This window comes from Pongo pygmaeus, chromosome 1, assembly GCF_028885625.2.
Source record: "Pongo pygmaeus isolate AG05252 chromosome 1, NHGRI_mPonPyg2-v2.0_pri, whole genome shotgun sequence".
Classification (NCBI taxonomy): Eukaryota; Metazoa; Chordata; class Mammalia; order Primates; family Hominidae; genus Pongo; species Pongo pygmaeus.
Genome location: NC_072373.2, coordinates 5,844,800 through 5,871,288, shown reverse-complemented (window position 1 = coordinate 5,871,288; position 26,489 = coordinate 5,844,800). Strand labels below are relative to the sequence as shown.

Here is a 26,489-nt window from a genome sequence, read left to right as displayed (position 1 = left end):
GGAAGGAAGGAAAGAGTCATAGGGTAAAACTTAAAGCAAGGGCTCTCATTTTTTACTAAATAGACCAACACAGAATTCCTCATGTAGGTAAAGAAGGGTAGAGGGAGAGTGGAAGTGGAATGTAGTAAGATATAAAATTTAGAACGAATAATTTACTCCTGGATTTGCCACTAAAGGGTAGAACCTCTAGATCAGAGAAACAATATAAGCTTCCCTAAATAGCTCTTTAGCTTAAAAAACAAAAACAAAATTCAACTTACCATTCTGATTTATTTATTTACTTATTTTTTGGAGACGGAGTCTTGCTCTGTCACCCAGGCTGGAGTCCAGTGGGGCGATCTTGGCTCACTGCAACCTCTGCCTCCCAGGTTCAAGTGATTCTCCTGCCTCAGCCTCCCGAGTAGCTGGGACTACAGGTGTGCACCACCATGCCCGGCTCATTTTTATATTTTTTTAAAGTTGAGACAGGGTTTCACCATGATGGCGAGGCTGGTCTTGAACTCCTGACCTTGTGATCCGCCTGCCTCAGCCTCCCAAAGTATTGGGATTACAGGCAGGAGCCACCACGCCCGTCCATCATTCCTCTTTAAAAGTAGACACCACACACACACACACATATACACACATACACAGATGCCCTACCCCCAAAAGGAATAACTCAATATCATCTGTGTCAATTTAGCTACCTGTTTACAGAAACACCTAGTTCACCAATACTACTGGAGTGAAAAACAGTATGTTCATTTTTTAACTATCTTTTTTTTTTAATATAATAGTGATTGGTTGGAAAATATTTCAATAGTACATTCGGAAAATGTAAAACTGAAACATAATTAGCCTCAATTAATTTAAGAGCACTTTAGTTAAACACACACAAATACTAATATCTGCAATTTACTTTGAAATGCATCAAAATACAAGATACGCTGATGAATGGAATGATAAATAAATGGCTAGGTATGTGATAAAACTGCTATCGTGTTCCTAGTAGAATCACAATGGTGAGTATATGAGTAGTCATTGTGAAATTCAACTGTCCTGTACATTTGAGAATTTTCATTACAAAAAAAAGAAAAAAATCTAGAATAACCCCCCTGCCCAAAATAGAGAGCTCCTTGTATCTCACACTCACTCACACATACACACACACCCTCAAAAACTTACATCCCAATTTAACTCTAGTGAAAAGAGGAAACTAAAAAACAAATAGTTTAGAAAGTAAAAACTCTGGGCCAGGACCCGTGGCTCACGCCTGTAATCCCAGCACTTTGGGAGTCTCAGGCAGGCAGATAGCTTGAGCTCAGGAACTTGAGACCAGCCTGGGCGACACGGTGAAACCCCATCTTTACCAAAAACACAAAAAAAGTAACTGGGCGTGGTGACATGTGCCCTGTATTCCCAATTACTTGGGGGACTGAGGCGGGAGGATGGCTTGAGCCCAAGAGATCGAGGCTGCAGTGAGCGGAGATCCCCCCACTGCACTCCAGCCTGGAGGACAAAGTGAAACCCTGTTTCACAAAAAGAAAAACAAAGAAAGTAAAAACTCTGGAGAGTTACACAATAAACTGACACAGCAGGCTATATATGACTAAATACATTCTAAAAAAAAAAAAAATCAATTAACACACTTGTATGTAAAAATTCAAATCACAAATATAATAGGCATGTATTTAATAAAATTTTATGTAGTGAGATTATTTCATAAGGAAAAGGAAATGAGAAATTTGACTATATACATGTTAAAATCTTTGTTGGGTAAAAATAACAAATTTAAAAGGCAATGACAATCTGGGAAAAAATTTTACAGTATCTATTACCCAAAAATTGTTACAAGTGAGGGTAGCAGGGTGATACAACAGAAGTATGGTGATCCTAGAATCTGCTACAAGTGAATATAATGATGAACATTCCTTTAGAAAAATAAGCAAAAGGCACACATACAAGCAATTCAGATCAGAAATACCATGGCCAATAAGCATACTTTTTAAAAATGTTAAGTGTTATTGATAAGAGAAATTTAAGTAAGGTTTTTTTTTTTTTTTTGGTTGTTGTTCATCAAAGTGGCAAAACTGTCCAGATTGGGTGGCTCATGTCTGTAACCCCACCACTTTGGGACGCTGAGACAGGAAGACTGCTAGAGCCCAGGAGTTTGAGACCAGTCTAGGCAACAAAATGAGACCTTGTCTCTATAAAAAAATAAAAAACCTTGGCCAGTGCGGTGGCTCACGCCTGTAATCCCAGCACTTTGGGAGGCCGAGGTGAGCGGATCACAAGGTCAGGAGTTCGAGACCAGCCTGACCAACATGGTGAAAAAAAACTTAGATGGGCATGGCAGCCCATGCCTACAGTCCCAGCTACCTGGGAGGCTGAGTGGGGAGGATCCCTTGAGCCCAGGAGGTAAAGGCTACAGCAAGCCATGATCACACTACTCCACTCTAGCCTGGGTAACAGAGCGGGACTTTGTCTCAAAAAAAAGAAAAAAGAAAGCAAATTTTAAAAAAGATATGTAATATTCAGCACTGATGAAGGGGTGAAGAAACACACAGTTTCATATGCCAGTGGTAGAAGAATAAACTGATATAAACTGGAGGAGGTAATTTTATTAAAAAGTTAGAAAAGGTTTAATTAGTAGAATTCTGCATTTGTATCTGCATTGTATTTTAACCATAATTTGTTGAAATCAAAGAAAAACATTGATTTGCACAGAAATTCAGAGTTAGAAATGTCCATTACAGTGTTGTTTACTTTTTTTTTTTTTTTGAGACAGAGTCTCGCTCTGCCACCCAGCCTGGAGTGCAGTGGAGCAATCTCAGCTCACTACAACATCTGCTTCCTGGATTCAAGCGATTCTCCCTCCTCAGCCTCCTGAGTAGCTGGGATTACAGGCCTGTGCCACCACGCCTGGCTAGTTTTTGTATTTTTAGTAGAGACAAGGTTTCACCATGTTGGCCAGGCTGGTCTCGAACTCCTGACCTCAGGTGATCCACCCGCCTCGGCCTCCCGAAGTGCTGGGACTACAGGCGTGAGCCACTGCGCCTGCCCTGGTTGTTTTTATCCTCTTTCTAGCATCAAGCCCTTTTTTCTACCCTCAAGAATATTATAAAATGATGTGCAAAACTGCCTACCGGGATAGAATGCATAGGAAGTAAAAAACTATTCCTACAGACTCAAAATGAAAAATATTTTTATTTGCCAACATAGTTCTTCAAATCTAACACTATCAAGTTGGTACCACACTTGGGGCAATAAGGGAAGGAGACCCCTACCTGCAATTATACCTTTCATTTGGTTTTTACATCTACCTCATTTGGCTACCACAATAAACCTCTGAGGTAGCTGGACTATCACTAGCTTCCTGATAAATTCTTCCCATGAAACAGCATCGCTTCTCCTGTTCAAACATCAGAGGAGGCAGCAGCTGCCATACTCATCCACGTAGGAAACAGCATTGGCCTCTTTATGAGTAAAACTTTGTTCAGGGCTTTAGATTTAGTAGTTGCCAGGGGAGAATAACTGTGAACATTCATGTTGATAAACCAGATTGAAGAAAGGAAATTGCTTTCTCAGAGACCATTCAGAAAGAAAGAGGATACTGCCTGATTTCTTATGAAGTATTTAGGTGATTAAAGGTGATACAGGTGACTGATCACTCCTTATCTCTGAAAATACTTCCTTTACTTGGCTTGTGGGACAACACACTCTTCAGTTTCCTCACACCCCACTGGCCACTTTTCAATACTCCTCGATGGCGCCTTCTCTTCTGCTCAGCTTTCCATGTGGAAGTACCAATTCTCAATTCTTGGATCTCTTCTCAGTCTAACTCCCTAGCCAAGAGATCCCTTTAAGTCCACTGGTGATGCTTAACATTTAACTATCTTCAGTCCAAACCTCTCCTCTGAATTCTTGACTTACATATCTAACTGCCTACCTGATGTGTCCACTTGGGTGTTTAACAGACACTTCAAACTTAACATATCCAAAACATTTGACTCTCTAAAGCCAGAAACTAGTAACTTTCACTATGGCCACTACTGTCGCTCTAGTCTAAGCCATTAATGTCTCTTAAACCAGATCATTCCAATCATTTCCTAGCTTATCTCATGGTTCCCAGTGTTTTAAAGAATTCCCAGAGCCATTCTTTAAAAATATAACCCAATTTTTTGGCTTTGCTCAAAATCCTCCAACGAACACTCATAGCACTTAAAATCAACGAATAAAATCTCTATGCAACCTCATTTCCTCCTATAAGCACCTTTTCCTCACTCACCTTCAGCCACAGTGTTCTCCAAATTCACTTATCCCGTTCCTGCCTCAGAACCACTGCACCTGAGCAGAATACTCTCCACTCAGATACCTACAAGGCTTGCCTCCTTACCTAATGCAAGTTCTCTGCTAAATGTCACCTCAGAAAGAGGGATTCCCTAACCACTCTAAGATAGTTCTCAAGGTGTAGCATAGTGGATAAAGAGGCTATTTTTTTGTGTCATAGAGGGGACACAAAATATATATTTATATTTGCTTGAGGTGAAGAAAAATTCATGGCCAGGTGTGGTGGTTCATGCCTGTAATACTAGAACTTTGGGAGGCTGAGGAAAGAGGATCACTTAAGCTCAGGAATTCAAGACCAGCCTTGGCAACATAGTGAGACTTCATCTCTACAAAAAATTAGCTGGGCATGGTGGCGCACACTTGTAGTCCCAGCTACTCAACAGGCTGAGGTGGGAGTATTGCTTAAGCCCAGCAGGTCGAGGCTGCAATGAGCTGGGATCCTGCCCCTGTACCCCATCCTGGGCGACAGAACAAGACTCTGTCTCAAAAATAAATAAATAAAAATAAAAAAAAGTTCACTGAAGAATACATAAGAAATAATAAAAATAGCTACTTACTGGATTGGCAAAAGTGGTAACTCAGCAGATAAGATGTAGGGTGAAGAGGTTTTTCATATTATTTCTTTTCAAAATATTATTTGAAAACTACCTGAATGAACACTTGAAAACAAATTTAAAATAGCAGTCCTCCATCACTATCTCTTTACCTTGATTAATTTTTCTTCATAGCATCTATCCTTACTTGACTTTATATCATAAAAGAATTATCCATATCCTCCGTTATATTGTAAACTTCATCTAATTCCTTTACTACTGGAGGATATAATGGTTTTCTCTTTAATTTAAAAAACAAAACAAGGCCAGGCGCCATGGCTCACACCTGTAATCCCAGCACTTTCGGAGGCCTAGGCAGTGGATCATGAGGTCAGATCAAGATCATCCTGGCCAACATGGTGAAACCCTGTCTTTACTAAAATACAAAAAATTAGCCGGGCGTGCCTGTAGTCCCAGCTACTCGGGAGGCTGAGGCAGGGGAATAGCTTGAATCCAGGAGGTGGACGTTGTAGTAAGCGGAGACTGCGCCACTGCACTCCAGCCTGGCGACAGAGCAAGACTCTGTCTCACAAAAACAAAAACAAAAACAAACAAAAAGCCCCAAAAAACAAACAAACAAAAAAACCCATCCAAATGGTTTTCATTATTTCTGTGTCACCTTTCCTCCCAGCATCTTTTATTTATGTAACATTTATTCTATTTATAAATGTGCATGGCTTCGTCCTTGGCTATATTAAGTATATGGCCAGGATGGAGACATAAGAGTTTGGCTTGTTAAATTTATAAATGTCAAAAAGCCAGGAAGGAAAGCTAATCCCTTGGATGACAGAATCATGATTCAAGAAGATCTCAAGTTTTAACTATGGCTACATTCACGGAGATGAAATTTAATAGGGGGCAATGGTAAAATACTGCTTTAAAAACATCATCTGTGTGTTTATACACAATGGGAGAAATCTAGCTAAGTTTAAAAATGTTGATTTATGTTGACTACATCAGTGGTTTCCAGACCAATTTTTCAGAAAACAAATTAAGAATCAACATAAGGCTGCCAACTTTTTACTGGTTCATTAGGAACACTAAAAGAGAACAAAACGCCATGACCAACATCAAAAGAAACAACACCTATCATTAATTAATATGTGTTCCTAACACTATCATTTTTAATAAAGGCCATTTATGAACATTAGAAAAGGAGAACAAAATCTCGAAAAATAATCCCTTGAATTACATAAATATAACTTGAAAAGCCATGTAACATTTCTCTCTCTCTGTTTTTTGCTTTGAATTAGCAGAGATGACTGTTGTTAAAGAGTTGATACAATTTTAGACTTTAAACACAAGTGTATGGCTTGAAATCAGGAAAGGGACAATTTCACTGCACTTTGCATTCAGACCATAACTGCAGAATTAAATATGGAAACAAGATCAGAACACAAAGAACAGCACTGACAAAACTGATTGAATCCAGCTGAGAGATGTGAGAGATGGCAAAGGAAACCATATGAAATTGGAGGTGTTTCAACATTTAGACATGAGAAAATCTAGCTAATATATTGAGAAAAACCTTACTTCATCTTACTCCTAAAGACTGAATTGCAACCAATGGGAAGAAGTTATATAGTAAAAGCAACTACTAGCTCAATTTAAGTGAGATTTTCCTATTACACTTTTTGGAAGCTACAGAGGTTTTCCTATGTCCAGGGAAGGGTTTGTGGAGAAGCTGGACCCAATAACATCTCAGAGATATTAATAGTGGGTGGCACATTGTATGAGTTGACTTCTAAAGTTCCCTTGAACTCTAAAATTTTATGAACCAGAGTAAGGAAATAAGTGGTACCCTTTAACTTACTAAAAAAGATGAGTAGAATGAATTTTGGCTTTAGCCAAAAAGACAAAGGTTCAATTATAGGCCCTATCACTTAGGAATGTGCAACACAGAGGGCAAAGTTATTCACTAACTCTATGCTTCAAATTTTTTCAATGTGTAAAAATAATACCTTAATTTAGAAGTTTGTTGCATAAATTAAATACACACACACCACACACACATAAACTTCCTGGCACTTAGTAAATGTTCAATATTTGGTAGGTATTATTCAACGATTCAATAAATACTGTGTTTCAAAGGGTAATATTTTCTAATCATTTATTAATTATGGATATACTTAAAAAATAACTTGTTCTCTGCTATGTGTCATTTGTTTTTCAGACCTCAACAATGCATGCTTGGGATTCTTTTCCACTTCTATACTTTGTGCAATTCCTGTTTGCATGTAAGTAGATTTTATGAGGTTTTCTTTAACCTTGCTTTTGCTGTTTTGTTTTCCCACCTTTATTTGATATAGAAGTGGGCTTTACCAGTAACACACATTGGCTATGTCACTGGCTTTGGCTAAAACATTTCTGCTAAACTGGACAATATATCCAGTTGAATCAACCACACTACCAGACAGATGTTTTTTATCTCTCACGATGGCTAACTCACTGCTGAACAATCCTTCATGAAATTTTTGAGTAAGTAAATCAAAACCTAGGGTATTTGATTCGAAATTTTGGTTATTAATGAAATAAAGATATTTCTTCCCATCAAAAGTATCCCATTTCTTAATGAAACAGATCAACAATGAACGCTCCAGTCAATATTATCTACCCACCCAGCATTCTTCAAACGGCACGTAACTGCTCTTTTGTTATACTTCCAGAATAATTTGCAACTGTACAGATATTTTAGTTAGCAATTAAATATCAGGTTGTCTGTCAGATACTTAGTTGAAGAGTACACTGCTTAACATCCCAGTGTTTGGGACAAATAAGAAAGAAAAGTCTTTACCTATTAATTAGTATAGAAGAAATATTTTTCATGAATAGAATTTTGTTGAATAAAAAACATTTTAACAAAAAAGCTTAAGCATATACAATATTTAGTACTAGATGAGCATTATCTAATTGCAATCAGATACAATAATAAAACTAGTTCTTTTTTTCAGTAGATAAAAAGGAACAAGAAATTGATACTTAGAACAAATCAAACAAATCACGAAGCACAGAATTTAAAAAAGTGCCATAACAGCATTAATATGCAGAATGTATGCTAAGGTTTACAGTATAAATTTCACTATTCTAATGTTAAAATAGGGAACAGGCAGATTATTTCCATACAAAATAATCTCAGAACACAATGAAATTTACCAGTAAAATACATTTAAAGCATGATTGAATATAATTCCACATACCGAAAATTAGTTACAGACTTTTAAAGTTGAAATTTAAGATAAATAATAAATCCTTTAAAGAAGTCTATTAAAATGCAACGTAAAATTAAACGATTAAAATTATAAGGGAAGAAAAAAGCACTTTATGACAAAATCAACCCAATATAAAACATAAAGTTAATATATCTTAACATGTAAATTCTAGTTTAAGTTGAAAATAATCACTAATAACTCATTAATGATTACAACTCATTAACTGTGGCAAAATAAACATCATAGGTTCTTGTTATGCGGAAATTTTATTTTTATCACAGCCTATAGAGTTGATCATCATACTATTATAAAATACTATTGATTTTCAAGAAATAATATTAAAACCTACCGTTAAGTAGCTACCATTAGGTAGTAGGGAAAACACTGTAACACTTCGTTTTTATGAAAAGCACATGTCAGGACATCTTTCCTCATTTAGTAAGTTACTTTATAAAAGTAAAGGTCCATTTCAGGAGAATTACTACCTTTACATCACAAAGGCAAGAAGTAGATTAATAACCGTGAGAATCAAGTTCAGTGATAGTCACAGCCTACTCAAGGAGCACACAGAGAAGCTTTCTATACATTTTCACAACGTAAAAGGGCTAGGGGGACACAGGAAAGATCACTCTGCAGAATGGACCTTGAGTTTCATTTGGCTCTGCCTTCCATTAACAGTCTGGCTTGGGCAGACAAGTCAGTTAACTTTCTGAGTTTTAGTGTCTTCCTCTGTCAAGTGCACTTGGGCTCTTCCGTGTTATCTGCAAAGTTAGGAAGAGCTAAAGGCAGCCCTAGTTTTACTTTTTAAAAAATAATGACAGAAAAATACATAAGTTGCTATTCATCAGTGTACTGTTTCCAGAGCTGAATTCCTAAGTCTCTGAAGCATACCCAGTTAGGGTTATACCAGTGAAGATCCAGATACTATAGTCATAATGTCACTCTGTCCTCTCCCATTATTCCTCCACCTGCTCCTCCCCATCCTGCTTTATTCTCTCTTCTGGTGTGTTTTAAGAAGCAACGCCAGCAAACGGCTGTATGCACTGTAAGCTTAAGGATGAAATATTTTTAAAAGATGCATTTTCAATCAAATGTATCATCTGCTTCGCCAAAATCCTCCCAAATGGCTGAATTCTCATTAAGAGAATAAAAATGAGTTAACAACTTCGGAAACAGAAATGTACTGGGCCAGTTGTTTTGTTTGTTTTACTTGCTTAAAAAATAAAGGGAAAGATGTATCTATTCCCTCAGGAACATAAATGCATTACCCGCCCAGTGAAAAAACAATTCTGCTGGTTCATTTCCCTGACACAACAGCTTCGTTGTCAGGCCCTCTGTAGCCCAGGCTCCAACGTCACCTAGTAATTTTATATTGATCACCTTGGCAGTGCTTGGACTCCAGCAAGCATAGTCCCTGTCTTCCTTACATTCCTCAAAATAAATAAATAAATAAATAAATAAATACATAAATAAAACTCTACGAAACACCACCGAACAGAGATTCTGTGACTTAGTATACAAATCCCACGTCTTCCCGCCCTGTGTTAGGCAGCTGCAAATGTTATTTTTTCATCGCTTGCATAAAATGGAAGAGAAACGTACCAAAACCCTATATTTGAATCCTAGGACAATGAAGCCGACAGGAAGCCACTCTCTCCTCCCCCGGGTTTACTACCGAGCCAGAGCCTCCGCGGGGTGCAGTCGCCTGGCAGGGTGCATGACACCGCGTCTTCCACGCCCTCCCAACGCGTCCAAAAGGCTGCTCGCCTGACCTCGCCAACAGCCTCACACCCCAAAACCAACCACACAAAAGGGATCGGCCCGGGGAGCTGCTCCAATCGGGGAAAAATCCCTTCCCCAGCGGCAGCGCAGCCATTCCCTCCAATGCTCCGCCCGCACCCCTCGCAAACTGCTACGGCGGAGGGGGGAGGGCTGCACAAAGCCAGGGGAAAGCTGAAAATGATTCAATGCACTTAGGGGATGCGGAGGCGGCGGGAAGGGGCTCGGGAAAGCCGGGGGGCCGCAGGACTGGAGCTCCCGGGGGCGGCGGGTTGGGGGATGGGAAGGGTGGTCCCGTCAAGCCCGGGGTCCCAGGCGGGCAGAAGGTGGGGGTGGCGGCGCCGCGCGGAGCATCCGGGAAGCGCCCCCTTCGCGGTCCAGCCCCGCACCCCCGCCCCGCGGCGGGCCGCGCCCGAGTCCTCGCCGCAAACCCGAGGAGCAGGATGTGGAAAAGCAGCCGCGGCGGCGGCGGCGGCGCCTACACCGAGCAGCCGATCGCATCACTTACCCCTTACCGTGGAGAGAGGGACCGGACGGGGGAGGCGGGGCGCGTCGCGTCCCGTGAGTCTCTCGCACGCCGTCCTCCCCCCACCTCGTCGTCGTCGTCGTCGCCGCCGCTGCGGTCGAGCTCCGGGGCCCTCAGCTCCGCCGGGCAATAACGTTATTCCACACACGCCCCACACATAGCGGTAACGGCAAAGAGCGACTGCCTAGTGCGCAGGCGCCTCGGGAAAGGGCGAGGAGCCGGACCCTATCCCCTCCTCCTGCCCAGTTCCAACGATCCCTTACTGCGCAGGCGCCAGACACAGACAATGAAAAGGGGTTGTGCGAGGGTCTCACCCACACGCTTTTCCAGCTTGCCCACTGCGCAGGCGTGCCCCGAAAGACCAGCTTGAACAATGAAGAGGAAGGACCTCGGCGTTAGGTGGGACCGCAACCAACAAGGACTACAGTTCCCAGCGGGCAGAGCGCCAACTCCAAGTGGAGGTCCGGTTGCTGGGCATGCTAGGAGTTGTAGTGTCGGCCGCCTTTACAATCTAGGCTGTTTGGAAGATTTAGAGCTTCTACTTCTTGAAGATTTATTCGACCGTTTTAAAAAATCTCGCAACTGAAGCAGGGTTCAGAGTTTACTGTCTGCGTCCTTGAGTAGCCTAGGGATCAACTGCTGCATATTAGCAAATTTCGAAGCGTCAAGGCCTTCAGTGAGCCCTTTCTGTCATTTGGGTGGTCTAGGCAGCCGAAGAGTGGGATGGTGGCGGGACTAAACCAGGCTGCTGGGTTGGAAGAAAAGGGCGGGGCCTGCAAGCCTGTCTCTTGGCAGCAGGCTCTGGCAGCCAAACCGTCCAAGCTAGCGCCTGGAGCGCAGTGGTTTCTGGGAATTGTAGTGTAGCTGGAAGGCTCTCAGAATTGTGGAACTTGCAGGTTCTGAACGTGAGGACTACAACTCCCGACGTGCAAGGCGAGGGCCAGTGGGTGGGAAGAGCCCCCAAGAGCTCTGTGCGGGATTCTAGGCTCCCCTGTGACAGCCGCGGCAGGAAGCAGGCGGGCGCTCCCCGGCCAGAGGCCTGTTGTTCTCGGAAGGGAGAAAGCTGGACATTTCCCCACGTAACTCCCAGCTCTGGGCCTAGAGTGTGTGCATGGCGAAGTCCCCGGAGAACTCTACCCTGGAGGAGATTCTGGGGCAGTATCAACGGAGTCTCCGGGGTGAGTTGCTCCAAACCGCTGTCCCTAGCCCCGAGGTGCCCAGGGCCTAGTGGGCGGGAGCAGACCAGGTGCGTTTCCTAACACCTGGGTTCTGCCCCGTCCAGGCTACAGAGGAGCAAGATGGATATTGCTGTGGTCTTTTGAGGAGGATGAAATAGTTTGATTTAGTTTTTACAGTTAAGCAACGATGTTTCCTCAGATTCCCGTAGTTACCTGAATCAACTCCTTGATCTTAACTTGGCATCTTTCTTAACCGGCGACAGCAGAAACTCTTGGATAGCTCTATGCCATTTTTGTTCAGTTCCCATGCGTTGCTATTTAATCCAATAAAAGTCTGATTCACAGTTTTTACACATTTAAATTATGGCACAGTGGATTGAATGTGATTTATGGGATCAGTGGGGGGAAACACTAATAATTATTTTAATCACAACAGCCCCCCCTTTAATTGGTCTAGGCTATTTACATACAGTAAATCATCTGCAGCTTACACCAATCGTATGAATATTTTACACATGGGGAAATCGAAGCTCAGAGAGGTTGAATTACAGGCCAGAGCCCACACAGCTGGTTAGTTGCAGAGCCAAGTATTATCAGGCTTGCCTTCAAAGCCTATGTTTGTATTTAGCAATCAAGCCATAATTACTATTATCAAAACCTTATTAATTTAGATTTTCTTACCACATTACCCTATGAGCAAGTATCTGTACAAGTAATGTCTGTATTTATTTTCCTTTAAGCTCTGTTGGACTTAATGTCTGTACTTTTAGATGGCGCTGTCACCTTGGACAGCATATATAACATCTAGAAATTTCTATTCTGTTATAATGGAAGTTATGGAATTGTCCATAGGGTTATTGTAGGGAGCAAATGAAATAATCCCCATAAAGCAGTGATTTTAATACTTCTTAAAATGTTTACCTATAGTAAGAAATAAATTTTATATGGGACATATGTGTACATATAAACTATAAGTTTCACTGAAGAATTTTTATTCTACTAAATGTAATAAACTCTGCTTTCTATTCTGTTGCATTTTCATAACGCTCTAGGTCATGACTGTTTACGACATTTAGAATACTAAGTTATGAAGCATATGTTGTTCTGCATAATATGCCTACTATGTGTCAGTGCCTCCTACTATGTGTTAAGCATACTAGGTGCTAGGCATGCAGTAAGGAACAAGACAAAGTTCCTATCCCCATGGAGCTTCTGGATTAGTTGGGGAGAAAGACAAAAAAAAAATAATTATAGATTACTATGATAGAAAGTAAGGGTAAAGATCAGTGCTTACTAGACAAGCACTCATTAAATGTTAATTGTTATTTATACTTGTTACTTAGAGCAAAGTGAAGGTTTTTCAATATTAGAAAGTTTATCTTCTCATGACTCTAGATTTTATAAGGGTTACTATGTATTGTTACATCTGTCAATTGTGTTACAAACTGTCGACATTCTCAGTATTCAAACTGCAGGAGTAAAAAAATCGGTTTTTAATGAACACCTTCCTCAACCTACTGATGTTTCAAGATCTGTTAGATACAAAATAAGCACTTCTAACTTTTCATTTGGAAGCAAGAAAAATACTTTGCACAATGATATGAGTAATTGTAATTTTTAAGATTAGCAAAAATTTTTTGTTTTCATTGAAAGTTTTTCCTGATGCTTCTCTTCCTTTGACCTTATTTTAAGTCTTTATATAATTGTTGGAGGCTATTTAACATTAGGCATTTTGATGCAGTAAAGGGGTTCATTTTAAATTAATGTTATAGTAATATGTTTAATATGAGTGGTACTGCTTTCAATAATTACAGAAGGAAGAGTTTTCATTCAAGGATAATACATTTTAAAATTAGTTTGAAATAAAATTTAACTTTAGTGTGATAACAAAATAAGGTAGTGGAAACATTTCACCAAGAGCAAATACAAGGGATAGAAAAAGTTAAACAACTTTAAAAAAAAGTCATAATTTTAACAGTGAATCAAGAAATGTAACCTGAAATGTTTACGGGTTTTTCAGGACATATCATTTATTTAGTAGCACTTTTATTTTTGTATGTTAGCTTATATAACAGCTTCTGGAAGGAAACAAAACAGAATTAACCCTGAACTTAAGTACAGTCAGAAGTTCTTCACAAATATAAATTGCTATTTTTGAGTAGTATAATTTATTTATTTATTTATTTATTTAGAGATGGAGTCTCACTCTGTCATCCAGGCTGGAATGCAGTGGTACCATCTCGGCTCACTGCAGCCTCTGCCTCCTGGGTTCAAGCAACTCTCCGGCCTCAGCCTCCCGAGTAGCTGGGACTACAGGCACGCGCCACCATGCCCGGCTAATTTTTGTATTTTTAGTAGAGACTGGGTTTCACCATGTTGGTCAGGCTGCTCTCGAACTCCTGACTTCAAGTGATCCGCCCACTTCAGCCTCCCAAAGTCTGGGATTATAGGCGTGAGCCACCACACCTGGCTGATAATTCCCTTTAAAGTATTCTGTTCCTTAATAAACAATGCTGGAGTTATGTGGAAATTCCTTATTTTGAATGTGCCTAATAATTTAAGAATTGTATTACTATGGAGTAAGATAAAATGCAGTTTAAAGTTCTATGTCTTACTTTGTTTTGGTTTTGTTGGTTTGTTTGGTTTTGTCTACCCACCATTACTTCCCCAAATGCCTTGCGTAGTTTATGATTAATGGAAGCCTAATAAACAGTCTTGGTCTTTCCTCACCGGTTATTCCTCTAGCTTGTAAATAACTGCACATGTAGTCACTACTAATATCCCTTCATTGATATTCAGCTAGGAAGTAGCCGCATAAAAATGCAAAATGCTTTTCCTATTTTCCGTGATCGTACTTCCATTTTAAAAAGATCTTTTCCTGGGGCCGGACGCGGTGGCTCACGCCTGTAATCCCAGCACTTTGGGAGGCTGAGGCGGGTGGATCAAGAGGTCAGGAGATGGAAATCATCCTGGCTAACACGGTGAAACCCTGTCTCTACTAAAAAAAATACAAAAAATTAGCCGGGCGTGGTGGCGGGCGCCTGTAGTCCCAGCTACTTGGGAGGCTGAGGCAGGAGAATGGCGTGAACCCGGGAGGCGGAGCTTGCAGTGAACCGAGATCGCGCCACTGCACTCCAGCCTGGGCGACAGAGCGAGACTCCGTCTCAAAAAAAAAAAAAAAAAAAAAAAAAAAAAAAATTTCCTTATTTCTTTAATGTTGGTACTATTATGGTTTATCAAAATTTGAAGTTATAATGTGAAAACTGAGTCACCATTTACTTTCATGTTTTTAAAATGAGGTTGGGCGCGGTGGCTCACGCCTGTAATCCCAGCACTTCGAAAGGCCGAGGCTGGCGGATCACCTGACGTCTGGAGTTCGAGGACAGCCTGAGCAATATGCAGAAACCCTGTCTCTACTAAAAATACAAAATGAGCCAGACGTGGTGGCAGGCACGTGTAACCCCAGCTACTCGGGAGGCTGAGGCAGGAGAATTGCTTGAACCTGGGAGGCTCAGGTTGCGGTGGGCGGAGGTTGCAGTGAGCTGAGATCGCGCCACTGCACTCCAGCCTGGGCAACAAGGGTGAAACCCTATCTCCAAAACAAACAAAAAAAGATCTTTTCCTCATTTCTTTAATTTTGGTACTGTTATCGTATATCAATAATTTGAAGTTGTAATGTGAAAACTGAGTCAGCGTTTACTTTCTTGCTTTTAAAATGAGATCCTTGCCTCATTTTGACCCTGATGATCTTGGAGCAGCTCCACATTCACCTTTCATCCATTCCCTTACACTTTTCAGTGGATTTGCTGTTTGACTTCTCTAAAGATATCTCTTGCTTTGGGTCACCTATGCCCCTTTACAAGATATTGAAGACATTTAATGATTCTTCTTCAAAACCAGAGTTCTGGCAGAAAAACTGGAAGGCTTTGTTGCCCCCACAGATCTGTTGTATTATTCCTACATAGTAAATGGTCTGAAAGTTTCCAGTGTGGTTAAAAGTGTATATATCCTGGGTATCCTGGGAACCACAGAATTTAATCTAGAACTGGAAGTGATTTGGGAGGTCTCTTGGCAGTAAGGTTAGGTGTTCATTTACTCTATGGGTAGTTATAATTCAACACCCACAGAATGGCCGAGAACTACATTTGTAAGTGGGCAAGATAGCACATGCCCCTTCTCTAAATTCAATACATCGTTGTATAAAGCCAAGAGGTATGAAATGAACTATTTCATAGCCAAGAAAGGGTGAAAAAAAGCCACAATCACAGGCAATCCAGGCCCTATTTTAAGTACTGCACACTTGAGTGTAAGGGGATATCAGAAAGGAGAAAGATTGCTAGAAACGCAGTATCTTAGCCTTAATAACAGAATCGTGTCTCATCTCTTGCTGCAGCGTTGGGAATAGATAACAATTTTACCAACAACACCTGTATACATGACTCACCTATTCACCTCATTCCTAGCCACCTTTGGTTGGGTGAGTATAAGGAAAAATGAAACAAATTTCCTGTATGACAGGAACTCATAATTTTCTACATACATTTTGCATTCTGGTTTTACCTTTTTCTTTCAATGTTTTGGTGTTTCAGCCTTTAGATGAACTTATGGGAAGAGTGTGGTGGAGTCAGAGGAGAGAATGTGGAACTAGGAGCCAGGTCACTGAACTTACTTTTGCTTTGCTGACAACCATCTGTGTAACCTTAGGCAAGTGAAAGAAACTGCTCTTGGATTCCCGTTTCCTCAACTGTAGAATGAAAAGTTTGGACTGGATGTGAGAATTATTGCCTTTAGGTGCCAAGCAAATGATCAAAAGGTATGATGGAGTCAGTGGAAGACATTAGGGAAATGATGAGGCTTATGGCCAAATTGGGCAGTTTCTGCTTTTTCTAAAAACATTTCAATTTCTTTCTTGCTCCCTCCCTCTTTGCTTCCTTTTTTTTCTTCTCTCTTTTTCCCTCTTTTCCTCACTCTTTTCTTCCAAGAAGGAAGCCAAGCAAAACACACCTAGAGCCTGATTCCCCTTTAGACACCACTCTCTGACCCTTTGATCATTAATGTTCCTTCCAACAGCACTTGGTTGGACGAGATGAATGATAAGGGCTATGTTATTGTCTTATGGAAATGAGAGTAAGGAGTTGAACCAGATACACAGAAAGTGAGAGGATGAATATGGGAAGAAAATATATAATCTCAGGGATGGGCCTTGTCTTTATGAATTGATGTAGTTCAAGAAAACCAAAGATAAGGTTGGCTTTCTATGTTTTGCTTGTATATGATTAGCACATCTATCCAAATCCTGCAAAGTGGCTCACAATTGTAGAAGGGCTGTGTTAGTCTTACTAGCCAACAATTTGGTCAGTGTATTAGCCAGCAGTGATATCATCTGGCTGTCTTAAGAAAACATATGTGTAACTCAAATAAGTATTCCTGTTTTCTTGTAAAACTTGTATTTCTTTTTTCTTTTCTCAAATATTTTCTGGATTTTTAAATATTGTTTGCCATATACACTATATAGGAATATACACACATAAACATGAGGGGTTTTTTGCCGATAAAATTCAAATTATACATATTCATTTTTTGTTTTATATATTCATGTGGCTTTTCTTTCTTTTTTTTTTTTTAATCGCAGCTCACTGCGACTTCCACCTCCCAGGTTCAAGCGTTTTTCCTGCCCTGCCTCAGCCTCCCGAGTAGCTGGGTTACAGGCACGTGCCAACACACCCGGCTAATTTTGTATTTTTAGTAGAGACGGGGTTTCTCCATATTGGTCAGGCTGGTCTCCAACTCCCAACCTCAGGTGATCCTCCCGCCTTGGCCTCCCAAAGTGCTGGGATTACAGGCATGAGCCACGGTGCCTGGCTTTTTTTTTTCTTTTGAGACAGGGTCTTATTCTGTTGCCCAGGCTGGAGTGCAGTGATGCGATCTTGGCTCACTGCAACTTCTGTCTCCTGAGTTCAAGCGATTCTCCTGCCTCAGCCTCCCGAGTAGCTGTGATTACAGATGCCACCACCACGCCCAGCTAATTTTTTTATTTTTAGTAGAGGCAGGGTTTCACCATGTTGCCCAGGCTGGTCTGGAACTCCTGGCCTCAAGTGATCCACCTGCCTTGGCCTCCCAAAGTGCTGGGATTACAGGCGTGAGCCATTGTGCCTGGCCTCATGTGGCTCTTCTTAGTGCCTTTAACTTTTATGATCTTTTATTTTACTAGAACTTAAAAGTACAATCTCAATTTTTCTTTCCTACCACTGATGAGATAAAATCGGCAAAAGACAGGATTTAGCAACCAGAAAAGAAATGAATGTTCTACAAGTAAATAGTCATCCCTGGAATAATCTAAATCAAAGCTATGTTTCAGTGTTAGGAGATTGTAAGGGTACTTTTTCATGTTCTTTGTCAGAAATAGGTATAGAGTAAGTTTTTTTCAAACTATTGAGATACTGAGAGTAATAATATTCTCTCCTGGGATGTTTAAAGACTTATGATCTGATCACATTGCCAGTTTGTGCTAAGATTTTCACCGTTTTACTTGATGATAACTCTTATCAGAGTCCAAAAGTAGACAAGGTAGCTAGAAATGCCCTTGTGCACTGGCTAAAGCAATCCTGATGATGGCAGAACTTCATCAAAGCCCACTGGATACTTAAAGGGATGGCCTTAGGGCAAATATTGCTTTTAGGCCCTGAAACAAAATTAAGCTAAATATGAATTCTGAGCTCTTGCTTCTGATGGATATAACACCTATTCCTGACACCTGGATCAGATGTGTCCCATCATGGCACTGTCGGTCTCAGGCTGTGTCCTCCCCACCAGCACTCCTGTGGCAGAATAGCTCACTGTCATGCTCATTTTCCATCAAGAGGCGGCAACAGTTACAATGTAATGTGGTCAGCGTGATAGCAAGTCTCCCCTCAACACTGAAAACTCTTGTTTTATTGATCTTGTTTTATTGACTTGAAAACTGTCTTGCTTTATTGATTTTTTTTTTATTGTCACAATTGGGGGTGGAGATGAGTGCTGCTGGCCTCTAGTAGGCAGAAGCCAGGGATGCTATTAAACTGGCACAACAGAGCCCCTTCCAAAAGAGAATTATCAGGTCCAAACCGTCAATAGTACTGAGGTTGAGAAATCATGATCTAGAAGTACAGGCTTTGCTCGTAGCCCTTGCTCTGCGAGAATCCTACTTTACAGTAATTACAAGTAAGGATATACAGATTGTATTTGCTGGTGATTTTACCTATGTTCTTTGCCAGCCTGGCTAGGTTTACTTCTTTTATCAGTGGAAAATGACAGGTGCATCAGTCCTCTCCATTGGTGCCAAAGAAATACCAGGTGTATCCCTCAGAATGCATATAGCCAATCTCCTGGATTTGCCAACACCCACATATCTTTAATGATCTTCCAGACATTGCTTTCTTAAGATGTTTACATTGTTTATCAGATTATCTTTTACTCCTGGCGCCAACCACTTTAGCATGTTTTCAGTTATTAGAGTCTTAGGATAGTATTTTCTTTGAGATTTAAACAAAAAAGTATTCTACATAGTACTTCTAATCTCTTTCACAATTCTAATTGCCTTTCACAAAGCCGGCATTGTCTGATTTTTCGATTCTGCTGTTTATATCTTGGTAGTGTTACCTGTTGGTCCTCTAGTAAACAGTGACAGCAATCTTCTGAACTAGGCTGAGGCCCAGTCAAGTGTGGATAGACATGTATTTCTTATCTCACTGTGGTTTCATTTTTCTGCATGTCTGCCCTAATCGAAGCTTGTGCTGGGAGCTGCAGTGCATCTCATATCTTGGCCTCGGGAGGAATGGTTCATTGCATATTTTCTCAGAGACAGCTGGGCGCTTCACAGGGAATGGTCCCCCTCCCTGTCACCAGGGCAATTCTCTTTCACATCTCCCAGGACAGATGGAGAATGAAGAAATTAATAATTCATAGTGTGTATTTAAGTGGTGATTCTTCCTAGACTGAGATGTACTTGCATTTTGTTCAAAAACATCTTGATGAAGAGAGGCCCAGTGGTGACCTAAGAGTTAGAACATAGGAAGTAGGGAAACTCTACTAAGAAAATGGACAAGACAGGCCAGGCAGGGTGGCTCACGCCTGTAATCCCAGCACTTTGGGAGGCTGAGGCGGACGGATCACCTGAGGTTGGGGGTTTGAGACCAGCCTGACCAACATGGAGAAACCCTGTCTCTACCAAAAATACAAAATTACCCAGGTGTGGTGGTGCATGCCTGTAATCCCAGCTACTCAGGAGGCTGAGGCAGGAGAATCGCTTGAACCTGGGAGGCGGAGGTTTCAGTGAGCGGAGATTGCACCATTGTACTCCAGCCTGGGCAACAAGAGCGAAAACTCCATCTCAAAAAAAAAAAAAGAAAGAAAATGGACAAGACAGACTGAAATTAGCCAGCAGCCATTAGCTCAGGTACCTTTTAAGTGCTCATTGTACTGATTGATGTTTGGATAGTGCATTAGCAGAAATATTATTTACTTGCACTTATGTTCATGTGATTTGTAGGACTCAGGGGTCCTGTTTGTGTCTGTAGTCATAGTTAAGTTTATAGTCAGTTCCTGGTTGGTGCTGGGGAAAAGAAATCAGGATGCATTCATTGTGAAATACCCTTACTGTCCTCTCAGGAGAGAAGAGGAAATGAGTCTGTTCTCTCTCTTGGTTAGAAACAGATAAAGCTGTGTCCCATTAGCAGTTGGATAGGAAACGATAACTGGAACCTTCTGTCTAATCTGGTTTCCTTAAATTTAAGGAGCAGATAACTGCATGTGGGGAGTAGTGCTCTTAATAAGGATTATGGGGGCTTCAGTTGCAATGGCTCCAGTTGAAGAGCCACGGGATTTCATCTGTCCTGAATCATCTGAGTGTTCTTCTTCTTCAGATTAACTGTGTTTATCTGTTATAGTGTATAATTATGCTGCTTTGTTATGTATTTGAAAAGCACTTAGCATGTTTTGAAATGTAGAGTTGAAATGACTTTAAAATGTCAACTCTGTAGTTTTAGTTTTAGGGCACAGTTCTTGCAAATTCCTGCTTTTCCTCTCTGACTCTAGTAACTCTGAAGTCAGTAGTTGCAAACAAACAAACCCTAAAGCCTTGTGTGTCACTTTTCTTTGGGATAGTTGTTGAATTCAATAGCTCATTATTTCACATAATATGTTCATAGTGCAATTTAACATGTAGTCTTTGAACGTTATAAATTCTAAAAGATTAAACAAGAACATTAGAAAAGGAATGAAAAGTGCTCTTAAAATCCTGCCCTAGGCCAGGCATGGTGGCTCACTCCTGTAATCCCAGCACTTTGGGAGGCCAAGGTGGGTGGATCACCTGAGGTCAGGAGTTCGAGACCAGCCTGGCCAACACGGTGAAATCCTGTCTCTACTAAAAATACAAAAATACAAAAATTAGGTGTGGTGGCACGTGCCTGTAATCCCAGCTACTCGGGAGGCTGAGGCAGGAAAAACGCTTGAACCTGGGAGGCAGAGGTTGCAGTGAGCCAAGATCGCGCCATTGCACTCCAGCCTGGGGACAGCAGGGAGACTTCGTCTCAAAAAAAAAAAAAAAAAAAAAATCCTGCCTTTCTTGTAATCTGATGAAAGAACTCTGCCTACAGAGGCTTTTAACTATGTAAATTCTTTCCATATTTTTTTTCTTTTTCCTAATATAGTTTATTAGCTTTTACTCAGACTAGGTATAAATAAATAATTATCCCTTGCCTTAAAGGTGAAGTCATTTGAAAGCTCCATGGAATACATTTCTTTTTTAAAAACGCAACAAAAATTTTTTATTGTAAATTGACAATTTATAATTATATAAATTTATGGGTTACAAAGTGATGTCATAAATTGTGGATACAATGTGGAGTAATTAAATAAAGCTAGTTAACATATCCAATACTTCCAATACATTTCTGTGATGAGAACATCAATTTTGAAATGTGTAATACTCTGTTATTAAGTATATGCACCACACTGTACAATAGAACTCAAAAAAAGTATAAAACATATTCTTCCTGTCTGAGATTTTGTACCCTTTGACTATCACTGAAATTTTTTTTTCTTTTTCTTTTTTTTTTAATGAAACAGTCTCACTCTGTTACCCAGCCTGGAATGCAGTGGTGTAATCTCGGCTCACTGCAACCTCCGCCCCCCGGCTTCAAGCAACTCTGTTGCCTCAGCCTCCCCAGCAGCCAGGACCACAGGCACACAACACCACACCCGGCCAACCTTTTCTGTATTTTTAGTACAGATGGGGTTTTGTCATGTTGTCCAGGCTGGTCTTGAACTCTTGACAGCAGGTGATCTGCCCACTTTAGCCTCCCAAAGTCCCGGGACCACAGACGTGAGCCACTGTGCCTGGACTAAAATTTTTATGAGACAAAATATCAATTTCAAAACAGCATCAAAAAGTGAGTAGGCCAGGCACGGTGGCTCATGCCTGCAATCCCAGCACTTTGGGAGGCCGAGGTGTTTTTTTCTGTACTAAAAATACAAAAGTATTTGTCTCTACTATAAATACACACACACACACACACACAAAATTAGCTGGGCACTGTGGCGTATGCCTGCAATCCCAGCCACTCAGGAGGCTGAGGAAGGAGAACCATCTGAACCCTGGAGGCAAAGCCACAATGAGCTGAGACTGCACTACTTGCACTCCAGCCTGGGCAACAAGAGTGCAACTTCGTCTCAAAAAAAAAAAAAAGGCTGGGCGCGGTGGCTCACGCCTGTAACCCCAGCACTTTGGGAGGCCGAGGCAGGCGGATCACAAGGTCAGGAGATCGAGACCATCCTTGCTAACACGGTGAAACCCTGTCTCTACTAAAAGTACAAAAATTAGCTGGGCGTGGTGGCGCCTAACTGTAGTCCCAGTTTCTCGGGAGGCTGAGACAGGAGAATGGCGTGAACCTGAGAGGCGGAGGTTGTAGTGAGTGGAGATCGCGCCACTGCACTCCAGCCTGGGCGACAGAGCGAGACTCCGTCTTAAAAAAAAAAAAAAGAGAAAAGAAAAGAAATATACATGATAGGAATTCCAGGAACCTTATAGATTCTTCTTTTAAGGTCCCGGTCACCGGGCGTGGTGGCTCACGCCTGTAACCCCAGCACTTTGGGAGGCCGAGTCAGGCGGATCACAAGGTCAGGAGATCGAGACCATCCTTGCTAACACGGTGAAACCCTGTCTCTACTAAAAGTACAAAAATTAGCTGGGCGTGGTGGCGCCTAACTGTAGTCCCAGTTTCTCGGGAGGCTGAGGCAGGAGAATGGCGTGAACCTGAGAGGCGGAGGTTGTAGTGAGTGGAGATCGCGCCACTGCACTCCAGCCTGGGCGACAGAGCGAGACTCCGTCTTAAAAAAAAAAAAAAGAGAAAAGAAAAGAAATATACATGATAGGAATTCCAGGAACCTTATAGATTCTTCTTTTAAGGTCCCGGTCACCGGGCGTGGTGGCTTACGCCTGTAATCCCAAGACTTTTGGAAGCTGAGACGGGCGGATTTCACCTGAGGTCGGGAGTTTGAGACCAGCCTGACCAACATGGAGAAACCCCGTCTCTACTAAAAAATACAGAATTAGTCGGGCGTGGTGACAGGTGCCTGTAATCCCAGCTACTAGAGAGGCTGAGGCAGGAGAATCGCTTGAACCCGAGAGGCGGAGGGTGCGGTGAGCCTAGATTGCACCACTGCACTCCAGCCTGGGTGACAGAGCGAGACTCCCTCTCAAGAAAAAAAAAAAAAGTCCCGGTCAACTGTGGGCACAATGTAACACTTACACACACTTAAGGCTGAGTTACTCTCTGCACTAAGCAGTCAGTGCATAGGTTCCTGTGTGTGTACATGGTAATCGTTCAAATCTTGGATCCTTGGTGATCCTTAGAGCCACTCGATACTTCTGCCCCAATTTCTCAATTTCAGCCATTACACAATCAGTTATACAAGGGATACACTTGACATACAAACAGTCCATCATTGACTGCACTAAGTCCAGTTTGGCTTTTATGGAAAAGTTGATAAAGTTGGTATCAACGAGGATGTGGTAGGGTGGGCCCAGCTGTGTATTATATTGGCAAAATAAGCAGGAAGGGTGTTGGCGAACTTCTCTTTCCTTTAACGGGCTGGGATCCTTCTTTTCTTTCTCTTTAGGTTTTAATCTATCCTTTTCTTTAAGCCTCTGATCTCTGAGACTAAGCGTTTGCTTCATGGTTGCATAGTTCCTTGTTTTCTTTTTCTTCCTCATGGTCACGCCACACTCCTTTTTCTTCCGTAATCAACAACGGCGGAATGCTTTTACCTGGAATACGTTTTTATGTTAGTCAAACGGTCTCGTTCCTTTCTAATAGATTCAATAAAGATAAGTGTTTTATTCGTGGATTTAAGGGTATAAATCTAAAGCTCCGTGAACTGAATTGCTTATCATGTAACACTTTGATTTTCCTTTTCCATGACCAAATCGCTTTTCTATTCTATTTTCTAATACTAAGTTATTGTAAAACTATCACAGTTTCATATATTCCCAAAACCAGGAATGCGTCTTATCTGAACTTCCTTAAACTCATGATGAGTCAGAGGAGGCCAGTTTTCATTAGTAATCAGCGCCAAATTCATTTCAAAGAAAGATCTGTGTGGACATAGGACTGGTATGGAGAAAAATATGGAGATAAATTAACTGTGTCTCTTGCATAGTTGAGTAATAGAATTTCATTGTCGAACCCTGACCTGAAATACATGTTTTCTTTTATCAAAGTAGAAAATGAGTTGCTGCAAGTAAGGAAACTGTATTAGATATTGTATAACATAGACATTTTTTTCTATTAAGTACTAACATTGCTTTTGTTTCTGTTCCAAACTTTGAAATCAGTGCACTTGGAGAAAATGGAAACTGCTTTTCAAGGTCCTACAGAATATATGTTTATAAATATATTTTCATACATGATTGGTAATGAATCAGGTCTCTGGTGCCATTGCAGTTACAGGGCCTCTGGTGCTGGAGTCCTCTGGAGGACTGGGCTGTCAGAGTTGGGCAGCGGGGTGCAGTGCGGGGAGGGTTTTTCTCTTTCTTCATGGGGTCTCAGGGCCTCTCTCTTCCTCTCCACGTATGCTCTTCACAGGTCTCTCCAGCAGGGTAGCCAGATATCTTACATAGCGGCTTAGGGCTCCCAAAAGCAAACATTCCAAGAGGAAGCAGAAGCTGCCAGTCCTTTTAAAGATGAGGCTTGGGTCTGACATGGTATAACTTTTGTTGCATTCTATTGGTTAATGCAGATTACAGGCCCAGTCAGTTTCAGATTAGAAGCGAACAAGGGAATGAGGCTGGGTTCCTTGGAGGCTATTTTTTTTGAAACAGTCGCTCTGTTGCCAGGCTGGAGTGCAGTGGTGTGATCTCAGCGCAGCCCCTTGGAGGCTATTTTTAGAGATGAACTATCGCAGTAATATACCTTAAAAATACTTCATTTTAGACAGTTTTTGTGTGTTCTAGGGGTGGTCAGTTGCACTAACCAAGAATCTATGAGGTGTGGTTAGCCAGCAGTATATAGGAAGAGCTGTACTGCCGGGGCTGCCACTATAAGCACTTCAGCTATGCAAATTTTGATCAAAACTAGGCCAGACATGTGGATGTCTCTTGGTGGGGGAGGGATTTCCTGTCCCCAGGGACAATGAGGCTTCCCTAGGTTGGAACTGGGTGTGACGCAGTCCCTCTTGCTGGCTCTTCCCACCTCCCCACTGCTCCTCTTGTCCCGCTCTGTCTCCAGGTTGGTAAAGGAGTCAGGCATGATGGGAAGGAGAGCACTTCCCTTAGCAAGTTATTGTTTAATGGGAGCTGGTGGGAAGAGTCCTGTCATTTAATCCTCCTCGCTGGTGGTGCTATATGTAGTGAAATCAACTGCTACAGTGGTAGGGGCCTTAGAGATCATCAAGTCCTACCTCTAAACCATGAAGTTAACCTTCTCTCACCATCTTTGGCACATCCCTCAGCAAGCTAGAAACAGAACTCTGCATTTTTTCCATAAAGTACGAGAAATAATGATTTCACTTTTAAAAACCGCCTTCTTGAGCAAGTGTCCGTTTGGTCAACCAAATTTCATTGATCCTAACTTTCATCAGGTTGTTCTTGCAGAACGTGCCAGTAGAAGCATTCACCAACTGAAATGTGCCCTGAAAGAAGGTGATGTCACTATTGGAGAAGATGCACCAAATCTTTCTTTTAGCACCAGTGTGGGAAACAAGGATGCCAGGACAGCCTGGCCCGAATTACAACAGAGCCATGCTGGTGAGTATGAATGTCAATCCTAGTCTGAATGATGCATAGTGAATTTTTTAAACTCCGTAGAATAATAACTCCATTCATTCTTCATTCTGCTGCTATGATGTTATTCCTGAAACACAAATCAGATAATTTAATTCCCTCGCTTAATCTTTTTTTCCTTTGACTTCCCAATGCTTATAGGCTAAAGCCCAAAATTCTTAGTTATAAAATAACAGTGTTTTCCTAAGATAGCTCCAACCTGCCTCTTCGGCTCATCTTTGTATACTTCTCATGCTAGTCATCCATCTCACAACTCATATTCTAATTATAATAACCTCCTCTCTATGCTTTTATGTTTTGACATGTGCAGTGACTTCTAATTGGAATTTTTCTTATCCTTTTCTGCTTGGTGAACTCCTTCCTGTTCATCCTTGCAGTGTTATCTCCTCTGTGAAAACAAGCACAGTTAGGTTCTTCCTCTTCTTGTAGCACTGTGCATAGCTTTAGGTCTACATACAAACTTATTTTGTATCTATTAGTGTCTCTCTCTTCCTTGCTAGAGTCTTAGCTCTTAAGGGGTAGAAATTCTTTTTTTTTTTATGTTGGTCTTGTATCCCC

The 26,489-nt window shown here is 41.3% G+C and overlaps 2 protein-coding genes and 1 pseudogene across 26 annotated transcripts in view; 1 reads left to right on the top strand and 2 right to left on the bottom strand.

Moving 5' to 3' along the window:
• Window positions 1-11,277, bottom strand: part of CEP170 (centrosomal protein 170) — a 130,411-nt gene extending 119,134 nt beyond the window's left edge. For 7 of the 22 annotated variants that reach the window (XM_054500986.2, XM_054500995.2, XM_054501026.2 and 4 more), the window contains exon 1: window positions 10,419-10,595. The gene's annotated coding sequence lies outside the window, so the exon portion shown is untranslated. Of the gene's footprint in view, window positions 1-9,733 lie in introns of all 22 variants that reach the window. The other 15 variants (XM_054501055.2, XM_054501082.2, XM_063667843.1 and 12 more) reach the window with 8 other exon arrangements.
• Window positions 10,693-26,489, top strand: part of SDCCAG8 (SHH signaling and ciliogenesis regulator SDCCAG8) — a 245,311-nt gene continuing 229,514 nt past the window's right edge. The window contains exons 1-2 of one of the 4 annotated variants that reach the window (XM_054501145.2): window positions 10,693-11,614; window positions 25,743-25,895. In XM_054501145.2, coding sequence (XP_054357120.1) covers window positions 11,548-11,614; window positions 25,743-25,895 — 220 coding nt within the window. In that variant the 5' untranslated portion in view covers window positions 10,693-11,547. Of the gene's footprint in view, window positions 11,615-25,729; window positions 25,896-26,489 lie in introns of all 4 variants that reach the window. The other 3 variants (XM_054501156.2, XM_063667996.1, XM_054501192.2) reach the window with 3 other exon arrangements.
• Window positions 23,407-23,864, bottom strand: LOC129009035 (rRNA-processing protein FCF1 homolog; annotated as a pseudogene).